The sequence below is a fragment of the Leiobunum rupestre genome, chromosome 9, assembly GCF_980474605.1.
Source record: "Leiobunum rupestre chromosome 9, qqLeiRupe1.1.hap1, whole genome shotgun sequence".
NCBI lineage: Eukaryota > Metazoa > Arthropoda > Arachnida > Opiliones > Sclerosomatidae > Leiobunum > Leiobunum rupestre.
The window spans coordinates 17,258,384-17,286,010 of record NC_143392.1 but is presented as its reverse complement, the minus strand read 5'-3'; the positions used below and the strand labels follow the sequence as shown (position 1 = coordinate 17,286,010).

The window sequence follows — 27,627 nt, the reverse complement described above, 5'->3', positions numbered from 1 at the left end:
CCAAAACAAAATATTAAGAGCTTCTTCTATATATAATTATATTTCAAACCGTATCTTACAGAATTACACCACCTTACTCCTTTATCGGTGAAATTGTTAGTACAAAACCTTTCTATACAAATACCTAACGATACATCAATTTGGTTTTAATATTCCATTAATAATAGCTTTATATTTTAAAATATTCTAAATTAACGTAGGTTACCTTAACTATATTCAAAAAATGCACTTTCTGATTGGATAATTATTTAAGCTTTATTTCCTTGCAGTTACTAAATGCCTAGACAATATACTCCAACATTTTAGCGAGATACATTCACTCATATAACCAAGTTCAAAACCCTGTAAATTAATAATAATAATAATAATCAGCTAGGCTAATACCGAAGGCACCACCTTAGGCCTAAGTCATCATGCGACTTTTGAAGCCCTTAATTCAGGTTGCCGGGTTACAATGCGTAGGAGGGTGGTGGCAAGCCCTGCATGCCACGAGATCGAGCCAACAGCTCCCTACACTAACTATTACCGTTAACCTTGGCAAGTTTTTATGGAAGGGGAAACCGAAGAACTCGAGGGAAAACCCCTTAGTAGTCCAAGTTCCACGTTAAATTTAAATCACTCAAACTTTACTAGAGATCGACGCTTGTATAAAAATTAACCACTTATTTTATTTTTATCCATAACCTACAATTATCCAAAAATATAAATTATTTTTTGCACGTTAAATCGTTGTTTATCCATGGATAATATCCATAAATAAACAGTTAACCAAAATATTTACAGTTAATAAAAATTTTGTCAGTTAATTTATCTGTTACGCAGAGCTCTAAACTTTACAACAGAACCTCAATAATATTCATACTTTGGTAATAACAGAAGTATAAAAGATACGAAATAAGTATCCATCTCCCTATCCTGCCAATGTTATTAACTTGAAACAAGTGCCTTCACAGGCTGCCGTTGATTTTCCAAAATCCGCACAATAAGCTACATTAGTTTCAATAACCGCACCGCCATCTATCCGTATTAAAAATAACTATTAGCTTGGTACTTATAAGCATCGTCACCAAGGTCACGCTGAGGTATGACGTCAAGGTACCATTATCTTCTAGCTGCGCATGCGTCAGATATTATTGAAACTGGCTTATTTGAATTATCCTTATTTCGTGCCCAAATGTTCAAACTAGTGTTGGTAATTTTCCGGAAAAATAAAATGCAGAAAAATTTGCAGAACATTTTCCAAACTGCAGAACATTTTCCGCAAATCGGAAAATAAAAAATTTAAACATAAATTACTTTTTAAGGGTTTTTAATATTTTAAACTTTTTGTCGATATAAAATGTCTAATACATACTACGAAACATTAATAGTGTTACATTGTTAATCAGTTTAAAGCTAGTCTAGAGGTTTAGTTTCACTTTTAGATTCGAAAAAATGTGGCGAAAATTCCGCTTTATTTAAATTTTCAAAAACAATATTAGACTAATCATGGAATGAAAACTTTTTTTTTATTTTTTTCGGAATAATACGGAAAATTTTCCGACTAACAACATTAAATAGAAGCATTTACTTAAGCATTAGAAGTAATTGTTCTACGGCAAACGGCTTCAAACCATGCCAAGCTAAATGTTTAATTTTTAGTCCATATAGATGAATAATTATAAATACATATAGTCTTTAAAAGCGTATCGAATGTAATAATGAGACAGAGAACGAGCCGTCTTTGTTTACCATTTAAGAATCTTTTCAAACCTACCGACATTTTTCTCGGAAAAACGACCACGGAGATGTTTTCATTTAATTTATTTCTGTCATCGCCGACCGAAACATCGCGTTCGAAAAAGGGAAAAACAGAGTATAAGAAAGAAGAGTGTTTGAAAATTGGAGTTAAGAGTAGAGTGATCAAGGCCGGGGGACGGGGGGGGGGGTTGGAGTAAAATGACCGTAATTAGATTAAACGCTCTCACGGCGCTAGCCATGAACGCATTCGACGCTGAATTTTAATGGCTCTCTAATTAAAGGGGCACTTCGCGGAATTTGAAGCCGTATCGAGTCATTCAACTTGTCTGCCTTTAGATCTTAAACCTCGCCGTTTCCTTCCCCCACCAGTAGATGTCGTATAAGAAAGCGAGTACTACCTCTTTAAAATTTAATTTTGATCTTTTTCCGACGTATTCACATCAAAAAAAGTCAATGAGCCATGTCCCAACACTTTCCATTTTTGAGGTTTCCCTCGTGTTCGAGTCAGTAGCGAGTAGTGTGGATTCCTAGTGCCTTGCTTAATAGTGTTGTTAGAAATTAACTTAATTGTTCCACTAATAGCACACTTTGAACTATTGTACTGTTAGAAATACAAATATTGGATCCACTAATGCCGCACTTTGAACTGTAGTGTTATCCGTTATCGAACTATATTGGCTCCATAAGACAGTGCCTAGTGTTGTTAGAAATCAAAATATTGGAAACACTAATGCCGCACTTTGAATTATAGTGTTGTTAGAAATCCAACTATTGGAACCACTAGTGCCGCACTTTGAACTATAGTGGTGTTAAAATCCAACTATTGGCTCCACTAGTGCCGCACTTTGAACTAAAGTGTTGTTAGAAATAAACTATTGAAACACTAATGCCACACTTTGAACAATAGTGTTTTGTTAGAAATCGAACAATTGGCTCCACTAGTGCCGCACTTTGAATTATAGTGTTGTTAGAAATCCAACTATTTTAACCACTAGTGCCGCACTTTGAACTATAGTGGTGTTAAAATCCAACTATTGCCTCCACTAGTGCCGCACTTTGAACTATAGTGTGGTTAAAATCCAACTATTGGCTCCACTAGTGCCGCACTTTGAACTATAGTGTTGTTAGAAATCCAAATATTGGCTCCACTAGTGCCGCACTTTGAACTATAGTGTTGTTAGAAATCCAAATATTGGCTCCACTAGTGCCGCACTTTGAACTATAGTGTTGTTAGAAATAAACTATTGAAAACACTAATGCCACACTTTGAACAATAGTGTTTGGTTAGAAATCGAACAATTGGCTCCACTAGTGCCGCACTTTGAATTATAGTGTTGTTAGAAATCCAACTATTTTAACCACTAGTGCCGCACTTTGAACTATAGTGGTGTTAAAATAAAACTATTGGCTCCACTAGTGCCGCACTTTGAACTATAGTGTTGTTAGAAATCCAACTATTGGCTCCATTAGTGCCGCACTTTGAACTATAGTGTTGTTAGAAATAAACTATTGAAAACACTAATGCCACACTTTGAACAATAGTGTTTGGTTAGAAATCGAACAATTGGCTCCACTAGTGCCGCACTTTGAATTATAGTGTTGTTAGAAATCCAACTATTTTAACCACTAGTGCCGCATTTTGAACTATAGTGGTGTTAAAATCCAACTATTGGCTCCACTAGTGCCGCACTTTGAACTATAGTGTTGTTAGAAATCCAACTATTGGCTCCATTAGTGCCGCACTTTGAACTATAGTGTTGTTAGAAATAAAGTATTGAAAACACTAATGCCACACTTTGAACAATAGTGTTTGGTTAGAAATCGAACAATTGGCTCCACTAGTGCCGCACTTTGAATTATAGTGTTGTTAGAAATCCAACTATTTTAACCACTTGTGCCGCACTTTGAACTATAGTGGTGTTAAAATCCAACTATTGGCTCCACTAGTGCCGCACTTTGAACTATAGTGTTGTTAGAAATCCAACTATTGGCTCCATTAGTGCCGCACTTTGAACTATAGTGTTGTTAGAAATAAACTATTGAAAACACTATGCCACACTTTGAACAATAGTGTTTGGTTAGAAATCGAACAATTGGCTCCACTAGTGCCGCACTTTGAATTATAGTGTTGTTAGAAATCCAACTATTTTAACCACTAGTGCCGCACTTTGAACTATAGTGGTGTTAAAATCCAACTATTGGCTCCACTAGTGCTGCACTTTGAACTATAGTGTTGTTAGAAATCCAACTATTGGCTCCATTAGTGCCGCACTTTGAACTATAGTGTTGTTAGAAATAAACTATTGAAAACACTAATGCCACACTTTGAACAATAGTGTTTGGTTAGAAATCGAACAATTGGCTCCACTAGTGCCGCACTTTGAATTATAGTGTTGTTAGAAATCCAACTATTTTAACCACTAGTGCCGCACTTTGAACTATAGTGGTGTTAAAATAAAACTATTGGCTCCACTAGTGCCGCACTTTGAACTATAGTGTTGTTAGAAATCCAACTATTGGCTCCATTAGTGCCGCACTTTGAACTATAGTGTTGTTAGAAATAAACTATTGAAAACACTAATGCCACACTTTGAACAATAGTGTTTGGTTAGAAATCGAACAATTGGCTCCACTAGTGCCGCACTTTGAATTATAGTGTTGTTAGAAATCCAACTATTTTAACCACTAGTGCCGCACTTTGAACTATAGTGGTGTTAAAATCCAACTATTGGCTCCACTAGTGCCGCACTTTGAACTATAGTGTTGTTAGAAATAAAGTATTGAAAACACTAATGCCACACTTTGAACAATAGTGTTTGGTTACAAATCGAACAATTGGCTCCACTAGTGCCGCACTTTGAATTATAGTGTTGTTAGAAATCCAACTATTTTAACCACTAGTGCCGCACTTTGAACTATAGTGGTGTTAAAATCCAACTATTGGCTCCACTAGTGCCGCACTTTGAACTATAGTGTTGTTAGAAATCCAACTATTGGCTCCATTAGTGCCGCACTTTGAACTATAGTGTTGTTAGAAATAAAGTATTGAAAACACTAATGCCACACTTTGAACAATAGTGTTTGGTTACAAATCGAACAATTGGCTCCACTAGTGCCGCACTTTGAATTATAGTGTTGTTAGAAATCCAACTATTTTAACCACTAGTGCCGCACTTTGAACTATAGTGGTGTTAAAATCCAACTATTGGCTCCATTAGTGCCGCACTTTGAACTATAGTGTTGTTAGAAATAAAGTATTGAAAACACTAATGCCACACTTTGAACAATAGTGTTTGGTTACAAATCGAACAATTGGCTCCACTAGTGCCGCACTTTGAATTATAGTGTTGTTAGAAATCCAACTATTTTAACCACTAGTGCCGCACTTTGAACTATAGTGGTGTTAAAATCCAACTACTGGCTCCACTAGTGCCGCACTTTGAACTATAGTGTTGTTAGAAATCCAACTATTGGCTCCATTAGTGCCGCACTTTGAACTATAGTGTTGTTAGAAATAAACTATTGAAAACACTATGCCACACTTTGAACAATAGTGTTTGGTTAGAAATCGAACAATTGGCTCCACTAGTGCCGCACTTTGAATTATAGTGTTGTTAGAAATCCAACTATTTTAACCACTAGTGCCGCACTTTGAACTATAGTGGTGTTAAAATCCAACTATTGGCTCCACTAGTGCTGCACTTTGAACTATAGTGTTGTTAGAAATCCAACTATTGGCTCCATTAGTGCCGCACTTTGAACTATAGTGTTGTTAGAAATAAACTATTGAAAACACTAATGCCACACTTTGAACAATAGTGTTTGGTTAGAAATCGAACAATTGGCTCCACTAGTGCCGCACTTTGAATTATAGTGTTGTTAGAAATCCAACTATTTTAACCACTAGTGCCGCACTTTGAACTATAGTGGTGTTAAAATCCAACTATTGGCTCCACTAGTGCCGCACTTTGAACTATAGTGTTGTTAGAAATCCAACTATTGGCTCCATTAGTGCCGCACTTTGAACTATAGTGTTGTTAGAAATAAACTATTGAAAACACTAATGCCACACTTTGAACAATAGTGTTTGGTTAGAAATCGAACAATTGGCTCCACTAGTGCCGCACTTTGAATTATAGTGTTGTTAGAAATCCAACTATTTTAACCACTAGTGCCGCACTTTGAACTATAGTGGTGTTAAAATCCAACTATTGGCTCCACTAGTGCCGCACTTTGAACTATAGTGGTGTTAAAATCCAACTATTGGCTCCACTAGTGCTGCACTTTGAACTATAGTGTTGTTAGAAATCCAACTATTGGCTCCATTAGTGCCGCACTTTGAACTATAGTGTTGTTAGAAATAAACTATTGAAAACACTAATGCCACACTTTGAACAATAGTGTTTGGTTAGAAATCGAACAATTGGCTCCACTAGTGCCGCACTTTGAATTATAGTGTTGTTAGAAATCCAACTATTTTAACCACTAGTGCCGCACTTTGAACTATAGTGGTGTTAAAATCCAACTATTGGCTCCACTAGTGCCGCACTTTGAACTATAGTGTTGTTAGAAATCCAACTATTGGCTCCATTAGTGCCGCACTTTGAACTATAGTGTTGTTAGAAATAAACTATTGAAAACACTAATGCCACACTTTGAACAATAGTGTTTGGTTAGAAATCGAACAATTGGCTCCACTAGTGCCGCACTTTGAATTATAGTGTTGTTAGAAATCCAACTATTTTAACCACTAGTGCCGCACTTTGAACTATAGTGGTGTTAAAATCCAACTATTGGCTCCACTAGTGCCGCACTTTGAACTATAGTGTGGTTAAAATCCAACTATTGGCTCCACTAGTGCCGCACTTTGAACTATAGTGTTGTTAGAAATCCAACTATTTTAACCACTAGTGCCGCACTTTGAACAATAGTGTTTTGTTAGAAATCCAACTATTGCTAGACCAAATCCCATTCAGCTGAACCCTTTTTTTAAACGAAAATGTACGGTTTTCTTTATTTAATAAATATATACAATTTGATACAAATTGAACGTTTTTTTATTTACTTTTTTACACTAATTTCCCTAGTAGTACGTGCATATAAGCCAAATCTAACCTAACCGCACCTATTTAAACTAACCTTCCCTAATCTAACCTACCCTAATCTGCATTAAAAGTAGCTATATGACTTGGGCCTAAGGTGGTGCCTTGGGTGTTGAGGATTATTTGTTCTTTTACAATTTTTTTATTTAACCTATTTTACCTAAACTAACCTAACAAAATACTGAATAATTTAACAAAATTTACCTAAAATTCACAATTCTTTTAAAATTCGGCATTGGTCTGTATTTCAAAATAGTTTCCAAATTTCCATCTATACTTAGTAGGCGTTCTGCAATTTTAAAAAAAAAACACAACGTAACTCAATAGCAACTAAACTACTCGCGTTAGCCACTAGGTGGCTATATATTAACTGAAAAGCCGAAGCATTACCTCCAATGGGGTGTAATACCCCAGAAAGACAAAATAAAATTACTTTACTTAATAGATACAACAAATAGTAGGAAATTGGACACTGAGTGCAATTGGGGTTACGGTAACCCCTCCCTGGATAATAACGAAGTCCGTTTTATGAATTTCGCGAGAACAATTAACTAAAGTAGACAACGGTACGATCCGCGTTATCAAAATTTATATTATTTCGGGGGACCAACTCCTAAACAGGCTAGTCTAATAGGCCACTCGGACGTGATGTCGCCGAGAGGGGGCGCATCACTTAAGGAGATTATCTATTTAAAATGCGTCTCCGATATTCGTTATTCGTTTTATCATCCCCGAACGGGGCTAATTTGTAATTTCACGAATAGCGTTAAGTTTCGGACGACGCTCACCAGGAGGAGACAGCGGCGCCCTGCAAAAGTCACGATTGTCGGCGAGCGCTCCTCTCGACCATCCATCAAGCCGAGTCTACGCGGCACCCTAGACTGGTGGCTCCGCCTATGAACGATTATATTGTCAGTACCGAGTGTTGTATAGTATTATTTTCCGCCCCCCCCCCTTTCCTAGTTAATGGCGCCCGAATGGTCACTACTACTCTAGGCCTCTGCATTGGCGAATTGAGGAACCCTCGCTTTTTATATAAATCGCTTGTTTAGTAACTTAAGTGTTTAGGAACCTTAATATATCATGTTCCAGACAGGATGCCAGCTCGCGTGTACTTCGAATGTTGCGCGCTTTCTAATAATCATGTTGTACCTAAACAATTGTGTTATATTATCGGGGTAGAACCATCCCACAAATTACACGGAACGAACGAGTTCATTTAGTTTGGACAAGTACCAGAAATCTAGGTCTAAATAAAGCGCTGGAGATAATCGAATCACTGCGTGTTTTAGTTTATTTCGAATTAATCTATGGCATTTTAAATATTAAATCTTACGTATATTAAAACAATTGTTTTTAACCCGTTTTAAATTTAGTGCATATACTCAACTGATTCAGTTTTTCATTTGTACGTTGCTACTAATACGTCCTGATTCAGTTTTCAATTTGTACGTTGCTACTAATACGTCCTGATTCAGTTTTTAATTTGTACGTTGCTACTAATACGTCCTGATTCGGTTTTCAATTTGTACGTTGCTAGTAATACGTCCGGATTTTGTACGTTTCTGTAACTATTAATACGTCCGGATTTTGTACGTTTCTGTAACTATTAATACGTCCTGATTTTGTACGTTTCTGTAACTATTAATACGTCCTGATTTTATACGTTTCTGTAACTAATTATACGTCCTGATTTTGTACGTTTCTGTAACTATTAATACGTCTAAATTAATTACATCGCTATAGCTATTAATACGTCTCGATTTGAACGTCGCTGCAGCTACTAATACATCCTGATTTATACGTATATGCAACTGCTATTTCATACTGATTTTTACGTATCTGCAACTGCTATTTCATACTGATTTTTACGTATATGCAACTGCTATTTCATCCTGATTTTTACGTATACGCAACTGCTATTTCATCCTGATTTTTACGTATATGCAACTGCTATTTCATCCTGATTTTTACGTATCTGCAACTACTTTTATATCCTGATTTTACATCACCGTAACTACTATAACATCCCAATTTTTACGTATCTGCAACTGCTTTTATATCCTGATTTTACATCGCCGTAACTACTATAACATCCCAATTTTTACGTATCTACAACTGCTATTACATACTGATTTTACGTCATCGTAGCTACTAATACGTCCCGATTTTTATTTACGTAACTGTAACTATTAATACGGCTACATTTTACGTCGTACCTACTAATATGTCTTTAAACAGTTTATTTGACTTCGTTTGGAACATTCTGAACACATTTAGCTTTTGGTTAATAAACTCCATTAGGATTGGTCCTTCAAAGCAATTCTTCCGATTTTAGAACACGCCCACCTTGTCAAAAGCAACCGGGTCCCGAATCCTTGGCCCGTGGCCTGGCACACGACGTACTATTCTATTACTATTAAAAGCTATCATTGGCAAATTAACTGCATTTGCATATTCAAATTACGCGACTTACAAAATGTCACAGCCATGTTAAACGAAACAGAATCGGATCGTAAGACTTGATTGCGTAATAGGCGACTAACTCGTTATCTTAAATATCCGGTACAGGTAACACGATCCGTCAAATTCCTTAACGTCTAGTTTCAAGTCTTTCCAAAGGTACGAGTACAGAACTGAAGCTAAGCGGTATTGTTAAGGTATTTTAGTTTCAACCAGTGGCTGCACCATCAGTCTATCATGACCCTTCGTTTCATAATTATATGTTATGTTCTCTTTAATGAATCCAACCCGGTTTAGTGGAAGTAAAATAATCCACACATCGGGTTCGAGTTTCTAAGAATTTTTCGTACGTACGCCTTTTTCTATAACATTACGTTCGTTTTTACCTTTCCGAGGGGTATTAAAATCACCGTGTCTGTCGGTGTGTGTGTGTGTCTGTCTGTGGGTGTGTCTGTCTGTGGGTGTGGGTGGGCTACGAACGTGTTCGCATTTTCGGAGCAAAGTGTAATCGCTGCTCCGAATTGGGGAAAAGTTTTTTCAAAAGCACCCCCTTTTTGTTGTAATTGGGTGTAGTATAAATATTTTTCATTTTGCGTTAGTATCGGGCGAGATTCGAACCCGAGCCCTCCTGCACGACAGGTGAGGGTTCTACCACAGAAATTAGAAACTCTTCCGAGGAGAGGTATATTTTGGCTTGCCAACTTGTTTTTATTTCAAAGGGCATTTTTTTAATCACAAAGTCTGGTATATGGTTCGATGTTGTTGAGATAGTGCTTTCTCGTTTAAAGTATCCGTTTGCGGTTAATGGGAAATTAATGAAAGGCGCTAATTAGGATATTCTCGTTCAGCGTTTTGTATATACGTTAATTTCCTTTTTATTGTTTAGCTTAATTAGTTCTATTTATTGATAGTACTTTTTACGTACTAATTAAGTGCTTAATTAATGAATCGTTTGTATCTAGAGGAATCGTTGGGATTTAATTGTATTCCGTTAACTGCTACTAAATTAAATTTATACTGAATATTTAAATACGTTTTAATCTACTCGAAATAATATTTTAAAATATATTATCAAAATGAGTTTCGCATATTGCGAATCGAAATTCGTTATTATAATGATTTTAAAACATTATTTAAAAAAAATGTTTTATAAGTCGGAAAATATCCTTAGTGGACCTACGAAGGTTTCATTATCAATTCCCCAGTTGCATACTTATCTCGTTAAAGTTATATTATACACTTCTGGTATGAACTATATGTATAATATTTCGGTATTTTTGAATATTTTCATTTGAAAAATGTGAATTAAAAATCGCTCTAACGTTATTAAAAAATATAAATATATAGATAAATAATTTCTTAAATTTCAAAGTTAAATCTTGAAATTATAGAGGCTAATAGATGTTTCTATAAAATAAAATAAAGCGTCTAACCAATGAAAACTGTACACAAGAACATTCACGATTTTGCCAATTGACCAAAAGCTGTAACTGTCATGGAATCCACTATTTAAGCCAAATCTGTGACCTTACAAGATATCAAAATGTCTAAAAAAACACATTATGGATGCAGCCACTATTGTTTGACAAATGACCAAACGCTGTAACTGTCATGGAATCCACTATTTAAGCCAAATCTGTGACCTTACAAGATATCAAAATGTCTAAAAAAACACATTATGGATGCAGCCACTATTGTTTGACAAATGACCAAACGCTGTAACTGTCATGGAATCCACTATTTAAGCCAAATCTGTGACCTTACAAGATATCAAAATGTCTAAAAAAACACATTATGGATGCAGCCACTACTGTTTGACAAATGACCAAAAGCTGTAACTGTCAGGGCATCCACTATTTAAGCTACATCTGTGACGCAACACAATTTTAAAATACTTAGCATCTGCTGCCTCGGCAACATTCCACGATTTCTATGAAGAAAAAAGCCATTGAAACGCTATTTTGTATAATCTCCATTAACATCTAATTGTTGTCGAGCGAACAAATACATTTATACGGAGTCGATCTATATACGGATATTTCTTTTAGCGTACAGAAAGATGAGAAAAACAATTAACAAAATGATAGTAATTAAATCTGCTCTCTCGAGTTACGTAATGAACTATCCGAGCTTCGTTAACGAAAAATATCCGAGACCAGGTTTGTGGTCTATTATATCATTTCTTAGAAACTTCGACCGTTTCTCGAGTAACTACCTTGATTGGCAGCACCATCAATTGTCCACTAGACCAACCAACTCTTTCATTTGCCGTAGATTTAATTACAACCAAAGAAGGAGTTGATTGTACTATAAATGTGTTTTCACCTTATCAAAGTTACTAATAGTTACCGAAATTAAGATATTTTAACCATTAAATTATTTTTAAATCGTTCGAAATATACAAGGCCAATTCCATTGAATTGGGAATAATACTGCTAGAATTACAATTACGATTTCGGTTGCCATGGTTTCGCGGGACCTGTTCTGATAAGACTGTACGAAATTCATCTTTATAATTAGGCGGTAGCGCCATCTATACTTTGTAAAGTTATATGACTAAAAATAAATAATTATTAGCTAACTCACCGTAACTTGAGTTAAAAAGGATCGTGTTGACATAATAAAGTTATTTTTAAACAACTTCGAAGGTTTGTTTGTTACGAGTAATCATACATTTCAATTTCGCATCAGATTCGCGAAAAAATTCAATTGCAATATAGTGGCCACCACTAGAGACAGATGCCGCCACGGTAGAACGATAAAGTTGATAAAGTCTACTTATTGAACGAAATTGGTCCCGCGCCAGCCAGATTTAGTTGTACCTCTATTTATTCCCAACTCAATGGCCAATTCACAGGAATGAAAATTTTTGCCCAACACAGTTAATGAGCTCAGTTTTAGCAAGTTTAGTCTCGAGTTTAAAAAAAAACAAGTTATATTGACGTTCACACGCTCTACGAAAAGTTGTCAAGATCTCGACCGTTAACCCGGTAAAGACAATTACTCCTATAATGCTTAAGTAAATACTTCTATTTAGTGAACATTGTAGTTGGAAAATTTTCCGTATTTTTCCGAAAAAAAATAAAAAAGGTTTCATTCCATAATTAGTCTAATATATTGTTTGCAAATTTAAAAATGCGTCATTTTCGCCTCATTTTTTCGAATCCAAAAGTAAAACTAAACCTCTAGACTAGTCCAAACTGATTAACAATATAACACTATTAATGTTTTGTAGTATGTTTACTGATATTAGATATTTTATATCGATAAAAAGTTAAAAACATTAAAAACCCTTAAAAAGTAATTTATATATAAAATTTTTATTTTTACGATTTGCGGAAAATTTTCCGCATTTTATTTTTCCGGAAAATTAACAACACTACTTTTATTACAATTTAAGTCGATTTACGCTAAGAAAGGCATCTACAATCATTTAGTTTTGTGTAATCAAAAGGATATACATAATAATATTAGGTTTAAATATTTGGAGCTAAGCCTGGGTCATAAAAACCGGTCATTCTGCAAAAATCAGCTAAAATAAGCTTTATTTTCGGTCAACACACGAAGTAAATATTTTATTAATTCACTCGAAGCTATACTGCGATTTATATTTTGCCAACAATGTTTTGCTAAAATGTTTCCTCGTGTGATGAAAAAATATATGATTTAACTTAACTTTTCATTTTAAGGATAATTTATTTTTGTTATTACGCAGGAATTAATACAATTAGAAGTTTCATTTAAACCAAGGAATACCTCTGGTGTGGTTCCAAACCAGAGTGACTGAGAAAAATCATATCACCTCGGGCAGGAATCGAACCTATGACCTTTGAGTTACCGTCCCAAAGCCATAAATAATGCTAATTTTTTATTTAACTTCAATTTAAATCTTCCCGTAAAACATATTTGGTTTACTTAAATCCAATAAAATGTATAACTTAAAAATTAACTTACGATCAGTAAATGAAAAGAGACTTAAAACCGTTTTAAGTCTCTTTTCATTTAGTTTTTCACAATGTGCTTCTCTTCACTTCTAGTTATTATGTTACTTATGCTTTAATGTATAGCAAGAACCGAAAATGACCTTCGAGTTCGTGTACAAAAATGTCCAGAGATCAGTACACTCCGATTTTTAAATTTAGCCTAGAAGATGGTATTAGACTAAATTTTGATTAAATCTCATTTTAAAGAAATTTAAACCAACTATATAAATAGTTATCAAAAGCTTAACACGTCTAATATCCCAATAGAATGAGAAACAGCTTGTATTATTTAAATTAAATTATTTTGTTGAATTAAAATTACGTTTTTGCGCTCGACACGAGGTTTACATGGTGGCGCAAAATGAATTTTAAGATCCACCAATTTTGCTCCATTCACGATACGTTTCTCGCGTGATCAAAAGAGTCAATGCGTAGAATATGGAAATATCTGGGTCCTGCGGGCAGATATTGTAAGAATGTTAACTCCGCAATCGCGTTGTTGACCCTAAAATAATGGATCTTCGATTTGATAATAGATGTAGAGTCTGGCGCCGTTCTGTTGTTTATCAATTTAAAACAATAAAACTTCTTTTTTGGGGCTCTGGCTATTATAAAAAATAAAGAAAAGGTCGCCGATATTGGGGTTCGATCAAATATATTCTCATCCACTATAATCAGTCACTCGATAACCGGTAGTTAAATTCGCGTACCCCCGACCCCAGGGCTACAAAGGGGGCATCATCGAAACATTAAAAAAGACCCCCGCTTACTGATGTACCGCTACGCTGGTCTATAAGTACTCCGATTGATAGGGGCTGGAAGTTGGGGTTAAGGTCGAAGTTCACGGGAGACCAGGCCGGCGCCAACCTTCTGGTCGTGGATGGGAAGCCCGTAAACAATGATAGTTCATTTAATGAGCGTTTCCCGTTGCTATTTATCATATTTATTTTATAGCAAAACAAGTTGTTATCAGAAAAATAACAGGATGTTAAGGGCTATTTAGCTTACGCACGGTCTCTTTAGTTTTAAACGTATATCGTTTCTTATGACTTATGATTGATGTGGAATTTAGTTTACGCGGCTTTACGTTTCAAACGATATTTCAATCTTTTTAAATAACCCTAACCACAATCTACCAGCGTGATAATCCCATTACGAATATAAACCAAACGATTTTAAAGGTATATTCCCATTCGATCGAAATCCCATTCGACCGAATTCAATATGTTTCCGAAATAAAGCCCAAAAAGCGGATTCGGTTCTTTGGGACTTTTTATTTGGTTTTTTTACTTCTGCCTGTGGTTCCACGATGTCACTTGGAGGTAGTTATAGGCTAGGTTAGGTTAGGTTAGGTGCAAAATTGGGCTGTAAACCGCACAATTGGGCTATTCTCGATCGATTGGGACTCAATGTTAAATCGTTTTCGAACGAATGGGATTTCGGTCAAATGGGCCCAAAGCATTTTAAAATATCAAAATTATCATTAATCTGAAAATTACTCGTATTAATTTAGTGCAATAATTTTCCTTAAGTGTGTTAGTTAGTCGAAATATTTACTCATAGCTATGTGGGAAGTGACGTCAAAATGACGTCATACCTAACAAGATAAAAATATGCAATATTTTTTAATAATAGTAACCAGCTAGGCTAATACCCAAGTCACCAACTTAGGCCTAAGTCATCAAGCGACTTTTGAAGCCATTAATTCAATTGGCCGGTTTACAATGCGTAAAAGGGTGGTGGCAAGCCCTACATGCCACGCGAGCCAACATCTCCCTACACTAACTAGTACCATTAACCTTAACAAGTTTTTATGGAAGGGGAAACCGAAGAGCTCGAGGGAAAACCCCTTAAACCAGTGGGGAAAGAACTTGCAAACTCAACGCGGAAGGAGTTGTTCCGAGTTTTCACCCAGTGCCACAACCCGGCTCCTCTTGCTGCGAGGCGAAAGTGCTAACCACTCCGCAAGATATTATACAAGGTTGCCACAAAATTTTGAGATTCAAATTCCCTGACCATTTTAAGAGATTGTCCCTGACTTTTTAGGGCAAATTTATTTTATTTTATTTTATATTTTACTTTTATTAGAAGTTAATACATTAAAATGGACTTATATAAGATTATTGCAATGTTGAAAAAATTAGCCAAACTTTCAAGGAAATAAATAATAATCAAAGAATTTGTCATAGATCTAGAGTAAAATTCCCTTAAAAAAGTGTCAAGATTAAATTTAATTCCCTGACGTTTTACAAAGTCTTAAAATTCCCTGAGCTTTCCCTGACTTTTTAGGCCTATTTTTAAATTCCCTGACTTTTCCTTGATTTCTCTGACTTGTGTCAACCCTGTTATAAACTTAAAATGGTTTAATGTTTGCTAATTAATGTTGTTAATTTAAAATAAGTTAAAATTAATTAAATCGTAATTTATTTATGTAATTAATTATAAAAAGCGATATAAAAAGTTTTCCCCTTTACTATCGCGCGCGCGAGGTAAAATCTGTACTTTCTTTCCTCGATACAATATTTGGCATAGCTATCGCCATCTATGAACAATAGGGCGAAACTGAATGGTATGCCAGCATAATAATAATAAAGTTTATTAAACAGGAAAAGAAAGTTTACACTTATTGCGCCCTGCTTTAGTAGGGAATGGAGATAATATAAAATACCATGAAAGTTACACAAAAATAAGAATGCAATAACAGCAATGACAAAGGAATGGCGATGGATATGGCAAAAGGTACACGGGTCTACTTATTGGGATTATAATTTGAAGATTATAATCGTCCCGAACCCAGTGGCGGCGCCAGGAATTTTCGCGAGGGTAGGCAAACCAAATAAATGGGCCCCCGACCCGGGACCCCACTTTTCTCAACGAAATGCTTCAATAAAATAAAGTAGTGATGTATATGACGAACAAAAAGTTCTAACAACAGTAAAACGAGTCCAAATATAACAGAACTGGTTTTATTTACTAGGAGATACCTCAAAAATTTCTAAATTCATTATCGACAATTGTTTCATTGTTATTTATAAATAATTTTATCTCGTGGGACAATTTTGAGACCCTTTCTAGATCAATTTGGGGCCCCTTATAGGGTGATTTTGGGGCCCCTCAAAATTTTAAGGTAGGCAGTGGCCTACCTGGCCTACCCCCTAGCGCCGCCACTGCCCGAACCGTTTAAAACATTGCGCCTTAGCTGCTTTACAAAGTGAACGTGGCTAAAATTTACGAGCGGTATAAAAAAGAGAAACAGCTTTAGTTAAGTATCCTAAATCCAGCCGTTTTAAAAATGAAATTTATCGTTTTACGAAACCGAGCCAAGAATTTCAGCGGGAGGGAAAAGCAACCGTAGAACTGGGCCCGAATTTAAACGCCACTAAAAGTCAGTAATCATGAATAACAAACCATTTTTTTCAGGCCTAAGCGGGTCTTCAAACGAAAGATGTCGCCTTGATCCCTTTGGGATTAGTCGGAGGAAGTTAAAGTTGGCTCCGGAGATCTTCTTCCGACAAAGATGGCACCGTAATGGCAGTCGTAACTCCCGATGACGCACCGATGATCGGACGACGCCGAGGCCCCCTGTCGTTGGAAAACGGAAGCTCCATCGTGGCGACGCCAAATCTGTAATTCGAAAAACGACGCGAAAAAAAGCCTAAATGCTAAATGAAGAAGATGCCAATTAAACGCTTATATTCGGATGAGGAGACTGTCTGCGGCGACGGACTGTCGCCCCTGTGGCCTCCTCGGCTCCCCTCCTGGACCCTCGTCCCTCGTGTCCTCCAGGCAAGACCTTCCCCTCTGCGAGAGAGAGAGCAGCGCGTCCTCTCAAGTCCGAAGACGATGATTAATCGAGTGGCGTAAACGTTCTCAAATTGGCCCACTCGCGGATATGCTTCTGTTTTTTTAAGTCGAGAGATCGCTGTCATTCTTACGGCAGAAGGTTCTTTTTTAGTCGGGTCTTCTTGGGTCCCGAAGAAAGGTTGTCTGGCTCTCTTTAACGGCTTAGAGATCGTTAAAATGCCTAATGGATGTTTTGAATACCGTTTGTTGCATCACCTTTCAGTTAGCAGACTTTTCCTAGGCAGATCGAGGGTTCCGGTCATTCGGAAAAATGATTTTGAGAAATCTTGAAATATAAAATGAATATCCCTAAATCTGGTCGAAAATTAGAACGTAAAACTTACTCTAAATTAGGGCTGTCGAAATGGGCGTTCTCAAAAATTCACTTATATATATTATCATAAAATAAAATGTCTATTTTTAAAAATTGGAAATTTTGACACCCCTGTGCTAAATCTTAAAATGTTTCGTATTACCAAAATAACGAAATTTGCAAATCCCGTTTTTTTTATCTTTTGGTATTGCGTGGTTACTACACGAAAAGTTAAAAAAGACCAACAGCTTAAAGATCTATGGACCGAAGTACCGCGTATAATCTCTAATAAAGTAACTCGGACTTCTGATTTAAAAGACATTAAAAGTCACTAGATCACTTGGGTCAAGGGAATTAGCCTTGTTAATTATTATTATTATTATAATTAAAGTAAGGTCCAAAGTCGTTGATCTTTTTAATTTTTCGCACTGACCAATTAGCGACCAATGGTTGATCTCTAAATTTACCTTACTTTTTATCCGATAAATGTTGATAGTCCAATCGGACTTCATTCCCATGTCGTCTTGTAAAGTTATAAAACTGTTTCGATACCGGCTGGCGCGTTTACAAACCAATCTGGTCCGTATTCAACTTTGGTCCAGCATATGGAATCAATTAGAAGCAATTGCCCATCTCGTACTTGTAAGCGTAAATCAAACTAATCTCTTCGTAAGTATATCATTTACGGTCCGTTTCTATTCGCCGAAGAACCGCTCGCGAGCGTGAGTTTTGGGGATATGTCACTCGATATCAACCCAGCAACAACAGCTCGCCGAAATGGTGTCCCATCTTCTCTAGAGACCATCAGCCCTCGACGGAAGCTCGTTAAAGGGAGCCCTATAGTCTCTAAGGGCCTTAATGAGGGCCCCCGCCCTCAACCGACCTTCTTCTTTGGCGACACTCTCGAGGCGCTCTTTGTCGCCCGAGATTGCTATTTCGGAATAGCATTTTAGCTTTCAATTACTCACGCAGCGAGAGATGCTGATACGTTTTTTTGTTTGTTTTCTACTTCACCGACACTCGGAAGAGAGGTTTTTTTTTTTGGAGTTGTCACTCTCGACGTCCTCGTGATCTGATTGGCGGAGGACTTGCCTTTCCAATATTTCTTTTTTCGCCCGCTGCCTCCGTCAACATCCGAGATTTCGGCGTCGTCTTAATTTCCTCGAGGATATGTAGCGCGCCATGAGTACCGTTAGAGATCCGGACTGTCCCTCCAAGTTCTTCATCGAGAGTCTTTTGTCCAGGCCTTATAGAAACCCCGATTACGTAGCTCCCAATTACTTGGTTCCCGCAGCGCGAGATCGAAGTTTGCCGTGTCCGATTTCTGGTAGCGTCGATAACGCGTCTTCCTTGTTGAGCGAATCCGTTAGAAGTAAAGTCTGTCGGCCCGAAAGAGTTGAGGCCACGTCGAGTCAAGAGTCGACGTCCGCTAGTTTCGATGACGAAGATGCCAATGGTGAGAATTGTTTCCTTAGTGGATTGTTGTTAACACCGCGGCTCTGTCGTTTTCCGTTACTCACCAGTTTTGAATTATATGAAACTGAAATTTTACTTAGAAAACGTCATTAACCAAGCCTTAAAATTTGGCTAAATCAGATTTAAACTGGTTATAAAATAAGTTACAAAATAGCGTTATTTTAAAGATAGAGATTCTGTATGATTATCTCAAATTTTGATGTTTAATTAGCAAAATTATTGAATATTTATAGCACTCCACGAAAATTTATAAAACGCGTATTTTGGATACAAATTTACAGTTTTGTCTGTCGTCCCAATTTTGTAAACGACTAAAATGGGACATTTAATTTATTTCCAACCATTTAGGTACTAAAAGAGCTCGAATAAATTATTTTATACCCATTTAATCTTTCATATTTAATAAATTACCTTTTGGGGTATTGAAAGGGAAGTAGCAATAAGACTAAACCTTTTCCAGACCTTGTGGCAAAGGAATAAAAAAGTTATGCTCCGTACATTGAGTTCTTTTGATTACCTATTTAGTTCCCTTAAACGAAGAAAAAATTATATGGACCCATTTCGAGACTAGTATTTGAATATTTCCTTTTTGAATGTTTTCTTTAAAATAACACTATGTGAAGAAATTCCAATCACCTGAAATATTTAACAATAGTTTAGTCTTTTAAAGTTTGTTTAAAGAACTAAACTATTAATAATAATATTAATATTGATTAAGGCGTCAAACTATGCGTACCCAAATAGGAGCGCGGCAGAATTTTTGTTAGAGCTATATCAAATGCCGAAAAACCTTATTGATTTTTGCGTTTTCAACCGCCCTATGTTCCGCTATACTTCAGGTGCGCTTATGATAATGGTTAATATATTGATTCGTATTGAATAATAAAAACAATGAAAATATGTAAGAGCCTATAAAGGACTGAAAGTAAAATCAAAAGTAAATCAACCGAAGTTATCAGAATGCTATACTCCCCATGTTGGAGGCGTTTTCCTTATGAAGTTACATTTTGATCTTGAATTTGAAATTTTGCACGCTCCTAGGCCAAAAAAAACCGTTTTTGTTTTAATGAAACCATTTTTTACACATAGAAATAGATATACCCACAATTCCCAAATGCAATTTATCGCGTCAAAAGACGGGGATAGAAATTAGCTTTTATTTGACTCGATTTTCTCATCATTTTCATAAGGAAAACGCCCTCCGATTCTGAGCGCTATTTCGATAACTTAGGTTAATTTACTTCTGGTAAAATGGATAAAATGTTTTAAAATAAGTACTTAACACCACAAAAGGACTGAATTTGGAGAGCAGAAGGTTTAAATATGTTCTATAGCATTACCCTGAATGGTTTTAAATATTGGAAAACTTTTATAAAATAAAACATTTATTTCTATCAGTGTAGCCGATATAACTTCAAATATCGACGTTTACCCTAAAGATAATCTAAACTTTACAATTTATCTGGCCCTCAAAGGGTTCCAAAATTGGCTGCTTAGTGGTCCTAAAATTGTTGGCATTTTCTGTAAAGAACAGGTATTTGCTATTGGCTTTCCAACAGGTATTTGCTTAACGAACTTTATAAGCAAACTTATAGACACTTTGAGGTGTTCGAGTTTTACGTTTGAAAATGTTCGTGGGTACTAAATAACATTATTTTACTAAAGAAACTCGAAATTTACTAACATATCAGTTACTAAAATGTAATCTAGTTTAATCACTATGCTAAAATCTTCCCTTACGAAAATAAAATGTCAAAATTTGTAACCAACTGCAATCATCTTTAAATATAAAGCCCAGTTCACGCTATACAATTAATTGGGCCACTTAATTGAAACCAACTAATTGTAAGCAATAAAATTGTACATTGTGAACAGAAAAAGTTGGACCCATTGTTCCAACTTTTTCTGTTCACACTCTTCAATTTTCTTGCTTACAATTAGTTGGTTTCAATTAAGTGCTCCAATTAATTGTATAGTGTGAACTGGGCCTAATTTTGTTTGTATCAAATTCCGTTGAAATTAGAATAAAGTTAAATTTCATATAATGTAATTGAATCAAATATAACGCATTTTGCATTGCATTTTATGATCAATGTCGAATTTGGAATATATCCAATTTTTGATATAATTTTAGAATGAAATTTGATCCACCATTTTCGTAAAGGCAGTGAAAATGTTCATGCCCTAATGACCTTATTGCCGCGTAATTAAAAGTCCTAAAATTGAACCAAATCGTCAATTTTTAAAATAAACATACCGACACCCCCGCCAAAGTATTCTCGGGATGGCCGTCGTGGTTCGGTTGGCCATTAGTGTCATTAGTTCGTAGTTTCCGCTCCGTCACGACCTGTCATCGACGCGCTCGGTGATAGTCCTAATTGTACCCATCTGGGTTTACACCAAGCACCTCGTAATAGGCCCCATCTTATCCCCCGTAGCGAACAGGGATCCGCGGCCATCGGGATGGCAGAATGGAGAGAAGTCATCGCAGCTGCCACCGATGATTTCTTTGGCTCTGTTCGGGTTTCGTCCCCTAATTTCGCTTCTCAAGTGTAAAAAATAGACTCTTTCGCGCTGCCAGCGTTATTCTTTTAATTAGGTCCGCCCATCGCGCTCTCAAGGTGTCGAAAGAAGGCTTGACAATGTCCCCTTACCTACCCCTCGCGTCTACAGGAACCCCGGGCCGAGGAACGTGGCCAAACTTTTAAAAATATAACCCGGCGTTGTAGCTAGGGGCCCACCGAAAAAAAAACGTTAAATTAAGGATGGGAAATTGGTGGTTTTTAATTCTTTGTCAATCGCTTCATTATCGCCACTTTTCGATGATCATCTTATAGTTGATAGGAACGTCGATTGATTGGGAGAGTTAATGGGAAGCTGAAAGCTTGCCAACTGTTCTAATAGATGCGTGTGACGAAAAGCTAGTTAAATTTATGGTGATGATTTTTGGTTTCTTAGGGTGCTTTGTCAACGCTCTGTGATGTTTCCGCGTTCAGTTAACGTAACTATTTCGTCCTTCTATAAAATAATTTATCACTCTGCGTAATTGTTTTAAATTCTAGGGCACTCATTTTCAAACTATTTTCGAAATATTTAAGAATAATTTATTTATAGTAGTAACTATAACTTTGTAAATATTTTCGGAATAATTTATTTTTAGTAGTAACTATAACTTTGTAAATATTTTCGGAATAATTTATTTATAGTAGTAACTATAACTTTGTAAATATTTTCGGAATAATTTATTTATAGTAGTAACTATAACTTTGTAAATATTTTCGGAATAATTTATTTATAGTAGTATCTATAACTTTGTAAATATTTTCGGAATAATTTATTTATAGTAGTAAATTATAACCTTGTAAATAATTTTCAGCAGAAGTTAAATTTAAGATTAAATCCATAGTATTATGAAATATTTTTTGATTAGATTCCAGATTCATTAATTGTTGTGTATTATTAAAAGTATAAAATATATACCTTAGAGATAAGTGTACCTTCGTAAGCTCTCGCTAATTTTACATGTACATTTAGAAATGAATTATTTTGCATCGATAAGCGGAGTAATACAAGTGGTAAAATATTAAGCCGTGATGCGGTGAATGCTTCCGCGGTTGGGTGAGAAAATAGGGCCAATTGACAACGGCCTCAAGCTTACGAAGGTACATAATTCCGTTGCACGATGGATTATGACGCTCTTTATATCGCGGACATTTATATCTCACCTATTTTATTGCGGGTGGCTTAATTTTTAATCGACCAGTTTATTTTATCGCCCAATTTTTATCGCTGATATTTTCCTTCATTTTAGTGTGGTCGGTTAATAAAACAACGTCAAAAATACAAGAGATTAGATACCAGAATTGTGAAAGTTGTTGATGATTTTGGAAATCGGTCTTCTATTGATTACGTGAAAGGCATTGTAGCAAATATTAATTTTGTTTAGACTTGTTTAGACTTTATATTAATTACATATACGTGTGAAATTTTTTCATTGATTTGCCTATTAAAATTTGTCTTTTTGATATTATATTATTAAGTGTTAAAAAATGGTGCGATAAAAAGTGGTCAGCGATAACCTCTTACGTTATAAAAGAGATTAGCGATAAAAGATCTCCGCGATAATAATTAATCAGCACTTAAGTTGCCGGTGATAAAGTAACTAATATAAGAAAAAAGTCGCGATAATCCACCATGTAATCACATGATTTGGGTACATTTGTTCGAATTTCATTCGTCCGAACGGTGGTACAAATTTTCGAATGATTATTTGTCCGAATGCCGGAAAACAGGATCGTAGGTCCGAAAACGTATTTAATTGCCTGAAAAATTTATCACAACTTTTGTTGGTGATTTAGTCGTTCAATTTATGTTAACTTAACTGGCGAATTTCATTTGTTCGAATAATCGTTTGTCCGTTTTTTCGAACATTAGGAATTGTTTTTTTTTTAATATTGTTAATATAAGAAAATAGTAACATTACCGTGAACCTAACCTAACCTAAAATATCCACAACATTCAACGCAATTCCCACTTACTATATCGGCCAAAGGAAAAATGGACATAATAGTATAAAATGATTAGACATTATAATGCTTATATCCGTTTATTATTGAAATATTTTAAATTTCATTTTATGAATATGAAGTAAAATATAAAATATATAGATATAGCAGCAATTAAGAAAAAACAACTTGAACAAACAACGATATTTACAATGTAGTTTTTTATTTTTAATTCTTGCACTAAAAAAAAATCCGGACAAAAAAAAAACAGTAATAAGAAATACTAATTTAGCGACAGAATTCGGACACGTGATGTTACCGATTCGGACGAATGAAACAAACAAGCCGGGAGTAGTGGCTCACTCCTGTAATCCCAGGCGTCCGGTAGGCAGAGTTTGTGGATGGTCGTGTGAGGACGACTACCAATTCCCCAACGGGTGGTCGGAATACTTCCGCCACGGGTGTCCCCACCCCTGTCCCCACGTATCCCCCCGTTGGCGTGGCCGTTACACATATCTCGCCCTGATTAATCGGATGGTGTTTCGCCGGGCTCGCGGTCTTCTCAGACTCAATCAGCCCTTTCTTCCTTGAATAAAAAAAAAATGAAACAAACAAGTTGTCCAATTCGAAAAATTGAAACATTTGTTCCACCGTTCGGACGATTGAAATTCGAACCAATGTACCTACCCGAATCAGATGGATATTATCTTTCGTATGAAATATACGAATCACTAAATCACAACAATTCCATTCCAGACTCGTCCCCCAACGACAAAGCGGACTCTGAGAAGCGCAAGAGGCCACGAACGGCGTTCACCACAGCGCAGATAAAGGCCTTGGAAGGAGAATTCGATAAAAACAAATACTTATCCGTCAGCAAACGTACGCAGTTGTCCAAAACGTTAAAGCTCACCGAAACGCAGGTCAGTCCCTCCGACTTAACCTCTCTTTAACCTAAGTAACATAATAAAAATAAGTATGTCAATCATTGTTTTCATAAAATCCCCATACCAGAACTGCCTAGGAGGTGATATACTCAAGGTTTCCTCCGAGTTCTTCAGTTTTCCCTTCCATAAAAACTTGTTGAGGTTAACGGTAATAGTTAGTGTAGGGAGCTGTTGGCTCGCGTGGCTTGAAGGGCTTGCCACCACCCTCCTACGCATTGTAACATGGCCACCGGAATTAATGGCTTTAAAAGTCGCTTGATGACTTGGGCCTAAGGTTGTGCCTTGGGTATTAGCCTAGCTGATTATTATTATTATTGTTTTCATAAAATCTCCATCAATGAACTGCCTATGAGTTGATATTCTCAAGGAAGGGGCATGTATGATTTTTCGGAAAAGAAGCTTGTTGGCGTACATTCAAGCGAGTCGCACCGATGGTTTTAAAACTGGAACGTACTAAACTGAACACCCATAGACGGATTTTATGAAAACACATTTCAAGAAAAACTATCACCAACCTGATTTTCAGAGCTATAGCGCAAACTAGGTTTATTTCTCAGCACAGAGCCCCCTACATAGCCGGATTTTATGAAAACCCATATTAAGAAAGACTATCACCAACCTGATTTTCAGAGCTATAGCGCAAACTAGGTTTATTTCTCAGCACAGAGCCCCCTACATAGCCGGATTTTATGAAAACCCATATTAAGAAAGACTATCACCAACCTGATTTTCAGAGCTATAGCGCAAACTAGGTTTATTTCTCAGCACAGAGCCCCCTACATAGCCGGATTTTATGAAAACACATTTCAAGAAAGACTATCACCAACCTGATTTTCAGAGCTATAGCGCAAACTAGGTTTATTTCTCAGCACAGAGCCCCCTACATAGCCGGATTTTATGAAAACCCATATTAAGAAAGACTATCACCAACCTGATTTTCAGAGCTATAGCGCAAACAAGGTTTATTTCTCAGCACAGAGCCCCCTACATAGCCGGATTTTATGAAAACCCATATTAAGAAAGACTATCACCAACCTGATTTTCAGAGCTATAGCGCAAACTAGGTTTATTTCTCAGCACAGAGCCCCCTACATAGCCGGATTTTATGAAAACCCATATTAAGAAAGACTATCACCAACCTGATTTTCAGAGCTATAGCGCAAACAAGGTTTATTTCTCAGCACAGAGCCCCCTACATAGCCGGATTTTATTAAAACCCATATTAAGAAAGACTATCACCAACCTGATTTTCAGAGCTATTGCGTAATCTAGTTTTAGTTCTCTGCACACGCTATACTCACAAGGAGACATCCCGAAGTGTAACCCACCGATTTTGTTCAAACTCGGGGGATTGGTAGCCCTTCATGTATCATGAAAAATCCTAAAGGGAATTTATTCAATGGGCAACCGTTTTGCCATGGAAACGAAAAATGTTTTTGACAACACAAAATATTAAATTTTCCCATTGAAAATAACAAGGGATTTTGACCTCAAATTGATCAAAAGATGATCAGTTTTGATGTTTTTTTTGTCAATTTTTATCTATTTTTTTCTATTTTTGGCATTTTCGAAATTTGTTAAAATGTTTCACAGGGGGGGGGGGGCTAGAAATCGGTCTGAATCCCATGTTATTTTCAATGGGAAAATTTAAATTTTTGTTGTCAAATATATTTTTCGTTGCCATGGCAAAACGGTTGCCCATTGAATAAATCCCCTTTAGGATTTTTCATGATACATGAAGGTCTACCAATCCCCCGAGTTTGAACAAAATCGGTGGGTTACACTTCGGGATGTCTCCTTGTCAGTTCGACTGCGAGTTGAAATCGGAGCTTAAAAACGGATGGGTCAGAAAGTACAATAGGAAGTGTCATACTTATGTCTATAACGTTACTTTTGCTTTAGTTGTATCCTATCAAATTAACGATTAATGGATTAATAGATTAAAATATGGTTTCAAAACCGGCGAACGAAATGGAAGCGAAAATACACGAGTGATTTGGAAAGTTTGGCCCAGCAGTATTACTGTTCGCTGGGAATGTACGCGGCCAGACCCATGTTCGTCGGGGACCGACTTTGGCTGTTCACTTACCCGGGCACGTCACCTCTCCCCGGCGCCGGGCCGCCTTCGGTGCCGCCGTCATCCCTCGTCGGTGACGTGCAGTATCATCCGCATCCGGATCATCTCGGCAACGGGCCATCGACGCCTCGCTTCCCGGCTCCGACGACGTCCTCTCAACACCTCTTCTTCCCCACCGAGGACGCTCTCACGTCGGGCCTAGTCAAAAACGATTCTCATCGACGACCCGACGCCATTAATATTGTTCAAACATTGTAGACACCGCGTTTAAACCTTTTATTTATTAGTTTTATTAAAATTCCATCAATTTTTGGCAAAAAATCATTTGTTGAATAACGAATAAAATAAATCTTTTTTAGTGGTTGTTAATAAATAACGTTGCAAATAATTTAATCGAATAAAAGTATTTGAAATAAATATACTAAAATATTTTTTTAAAACAGTTAGTTTATAAATAAAAAGTCCAAAATATCTGTTTTATCTAATCATTTCAAATAAATTTATTTTGAAAATAAAATAGGACTTAATTATTCGGTCATCAACTATTTTCGGTTTGCGTAGTTTACAAATAGATCGTCGAAAATAACTTTATTTGAGAGGGCTAGACGCAAGTAAAATCGCTGAAAGTATTGCCATATTTTTAAGCTAAAAACAGTGACGTAAGACCAACATTCAAACAAGAAGGCCGCGTTACTTTTTAGAGATACTTTTGGATAATCTTGACTAAGACCTCTAGTGGCAGATTTCTAAAGTTTGACAGAAGAGTATTTTCTCAGTGACGGTAATGGTTTCCCATAGCGTTACGGTTTATTAGCGTAAATTTAAAAACGAGTATAAGGTAATTGAATATTCGCGACAGAAACTGTTCTAGGTGGCGCTGCGACGCCACCGTTCCCTCGCCATTTCTTGGGTTTGTAGCGTCTGCTATAATCGAAATTGCGTAAATCTGGGAGTCGATTCTGTTCCGTGTTGTATTATAATAGCAATACAAATAATTTCAAAGGGATAAAATATATTTTATTTAAGACTTTGATTGTTAAAAGAGGGCGTATCCATAGTTTTCCGTTAGCCCTACGGTTTTGAAAAATTTGGAAAATAAAATCATTTGGGGGCATGTAAACTATCCATTTTCACTCAAACCACGGAAAAAATACTAAGTTTTATAAGCCTCGGCCGTT

General features: G+C 36.3%; 1 protein-coding gene across 1 annotated transcript; it reads left to right on the top strand.

The window, feature by feature from the left end:
- The first annotated feature begins 18,005 nt into the window (after positions 1 to 18,005).
- Positions 18,006 to 26,825, top strand: LOC149926733 (uncharacterized). The gene is made up of 4 exons (XM_090158860.1): positions 18,006 to 18,113; positions 18,474 to 18,900; positions 24,182 to 24,348; positions 26,312 to 26,825. The coding sequence occupies exons 2-4, from the start codon at positions 18,627 to 18,629 to the stop codon at positions 26,705 to 26,707; spliced, it is 837 nt and encodes a 278-aa protein (XP_090014986.1). The 5' UTR covers positions 18,006 to 18,113; positions 18,474 to 18,626; the 3' UTR covers positions 26,708 to 26,825.
- Positions 26,826 to 27,627: the final 802 nt, after the last annotated feature.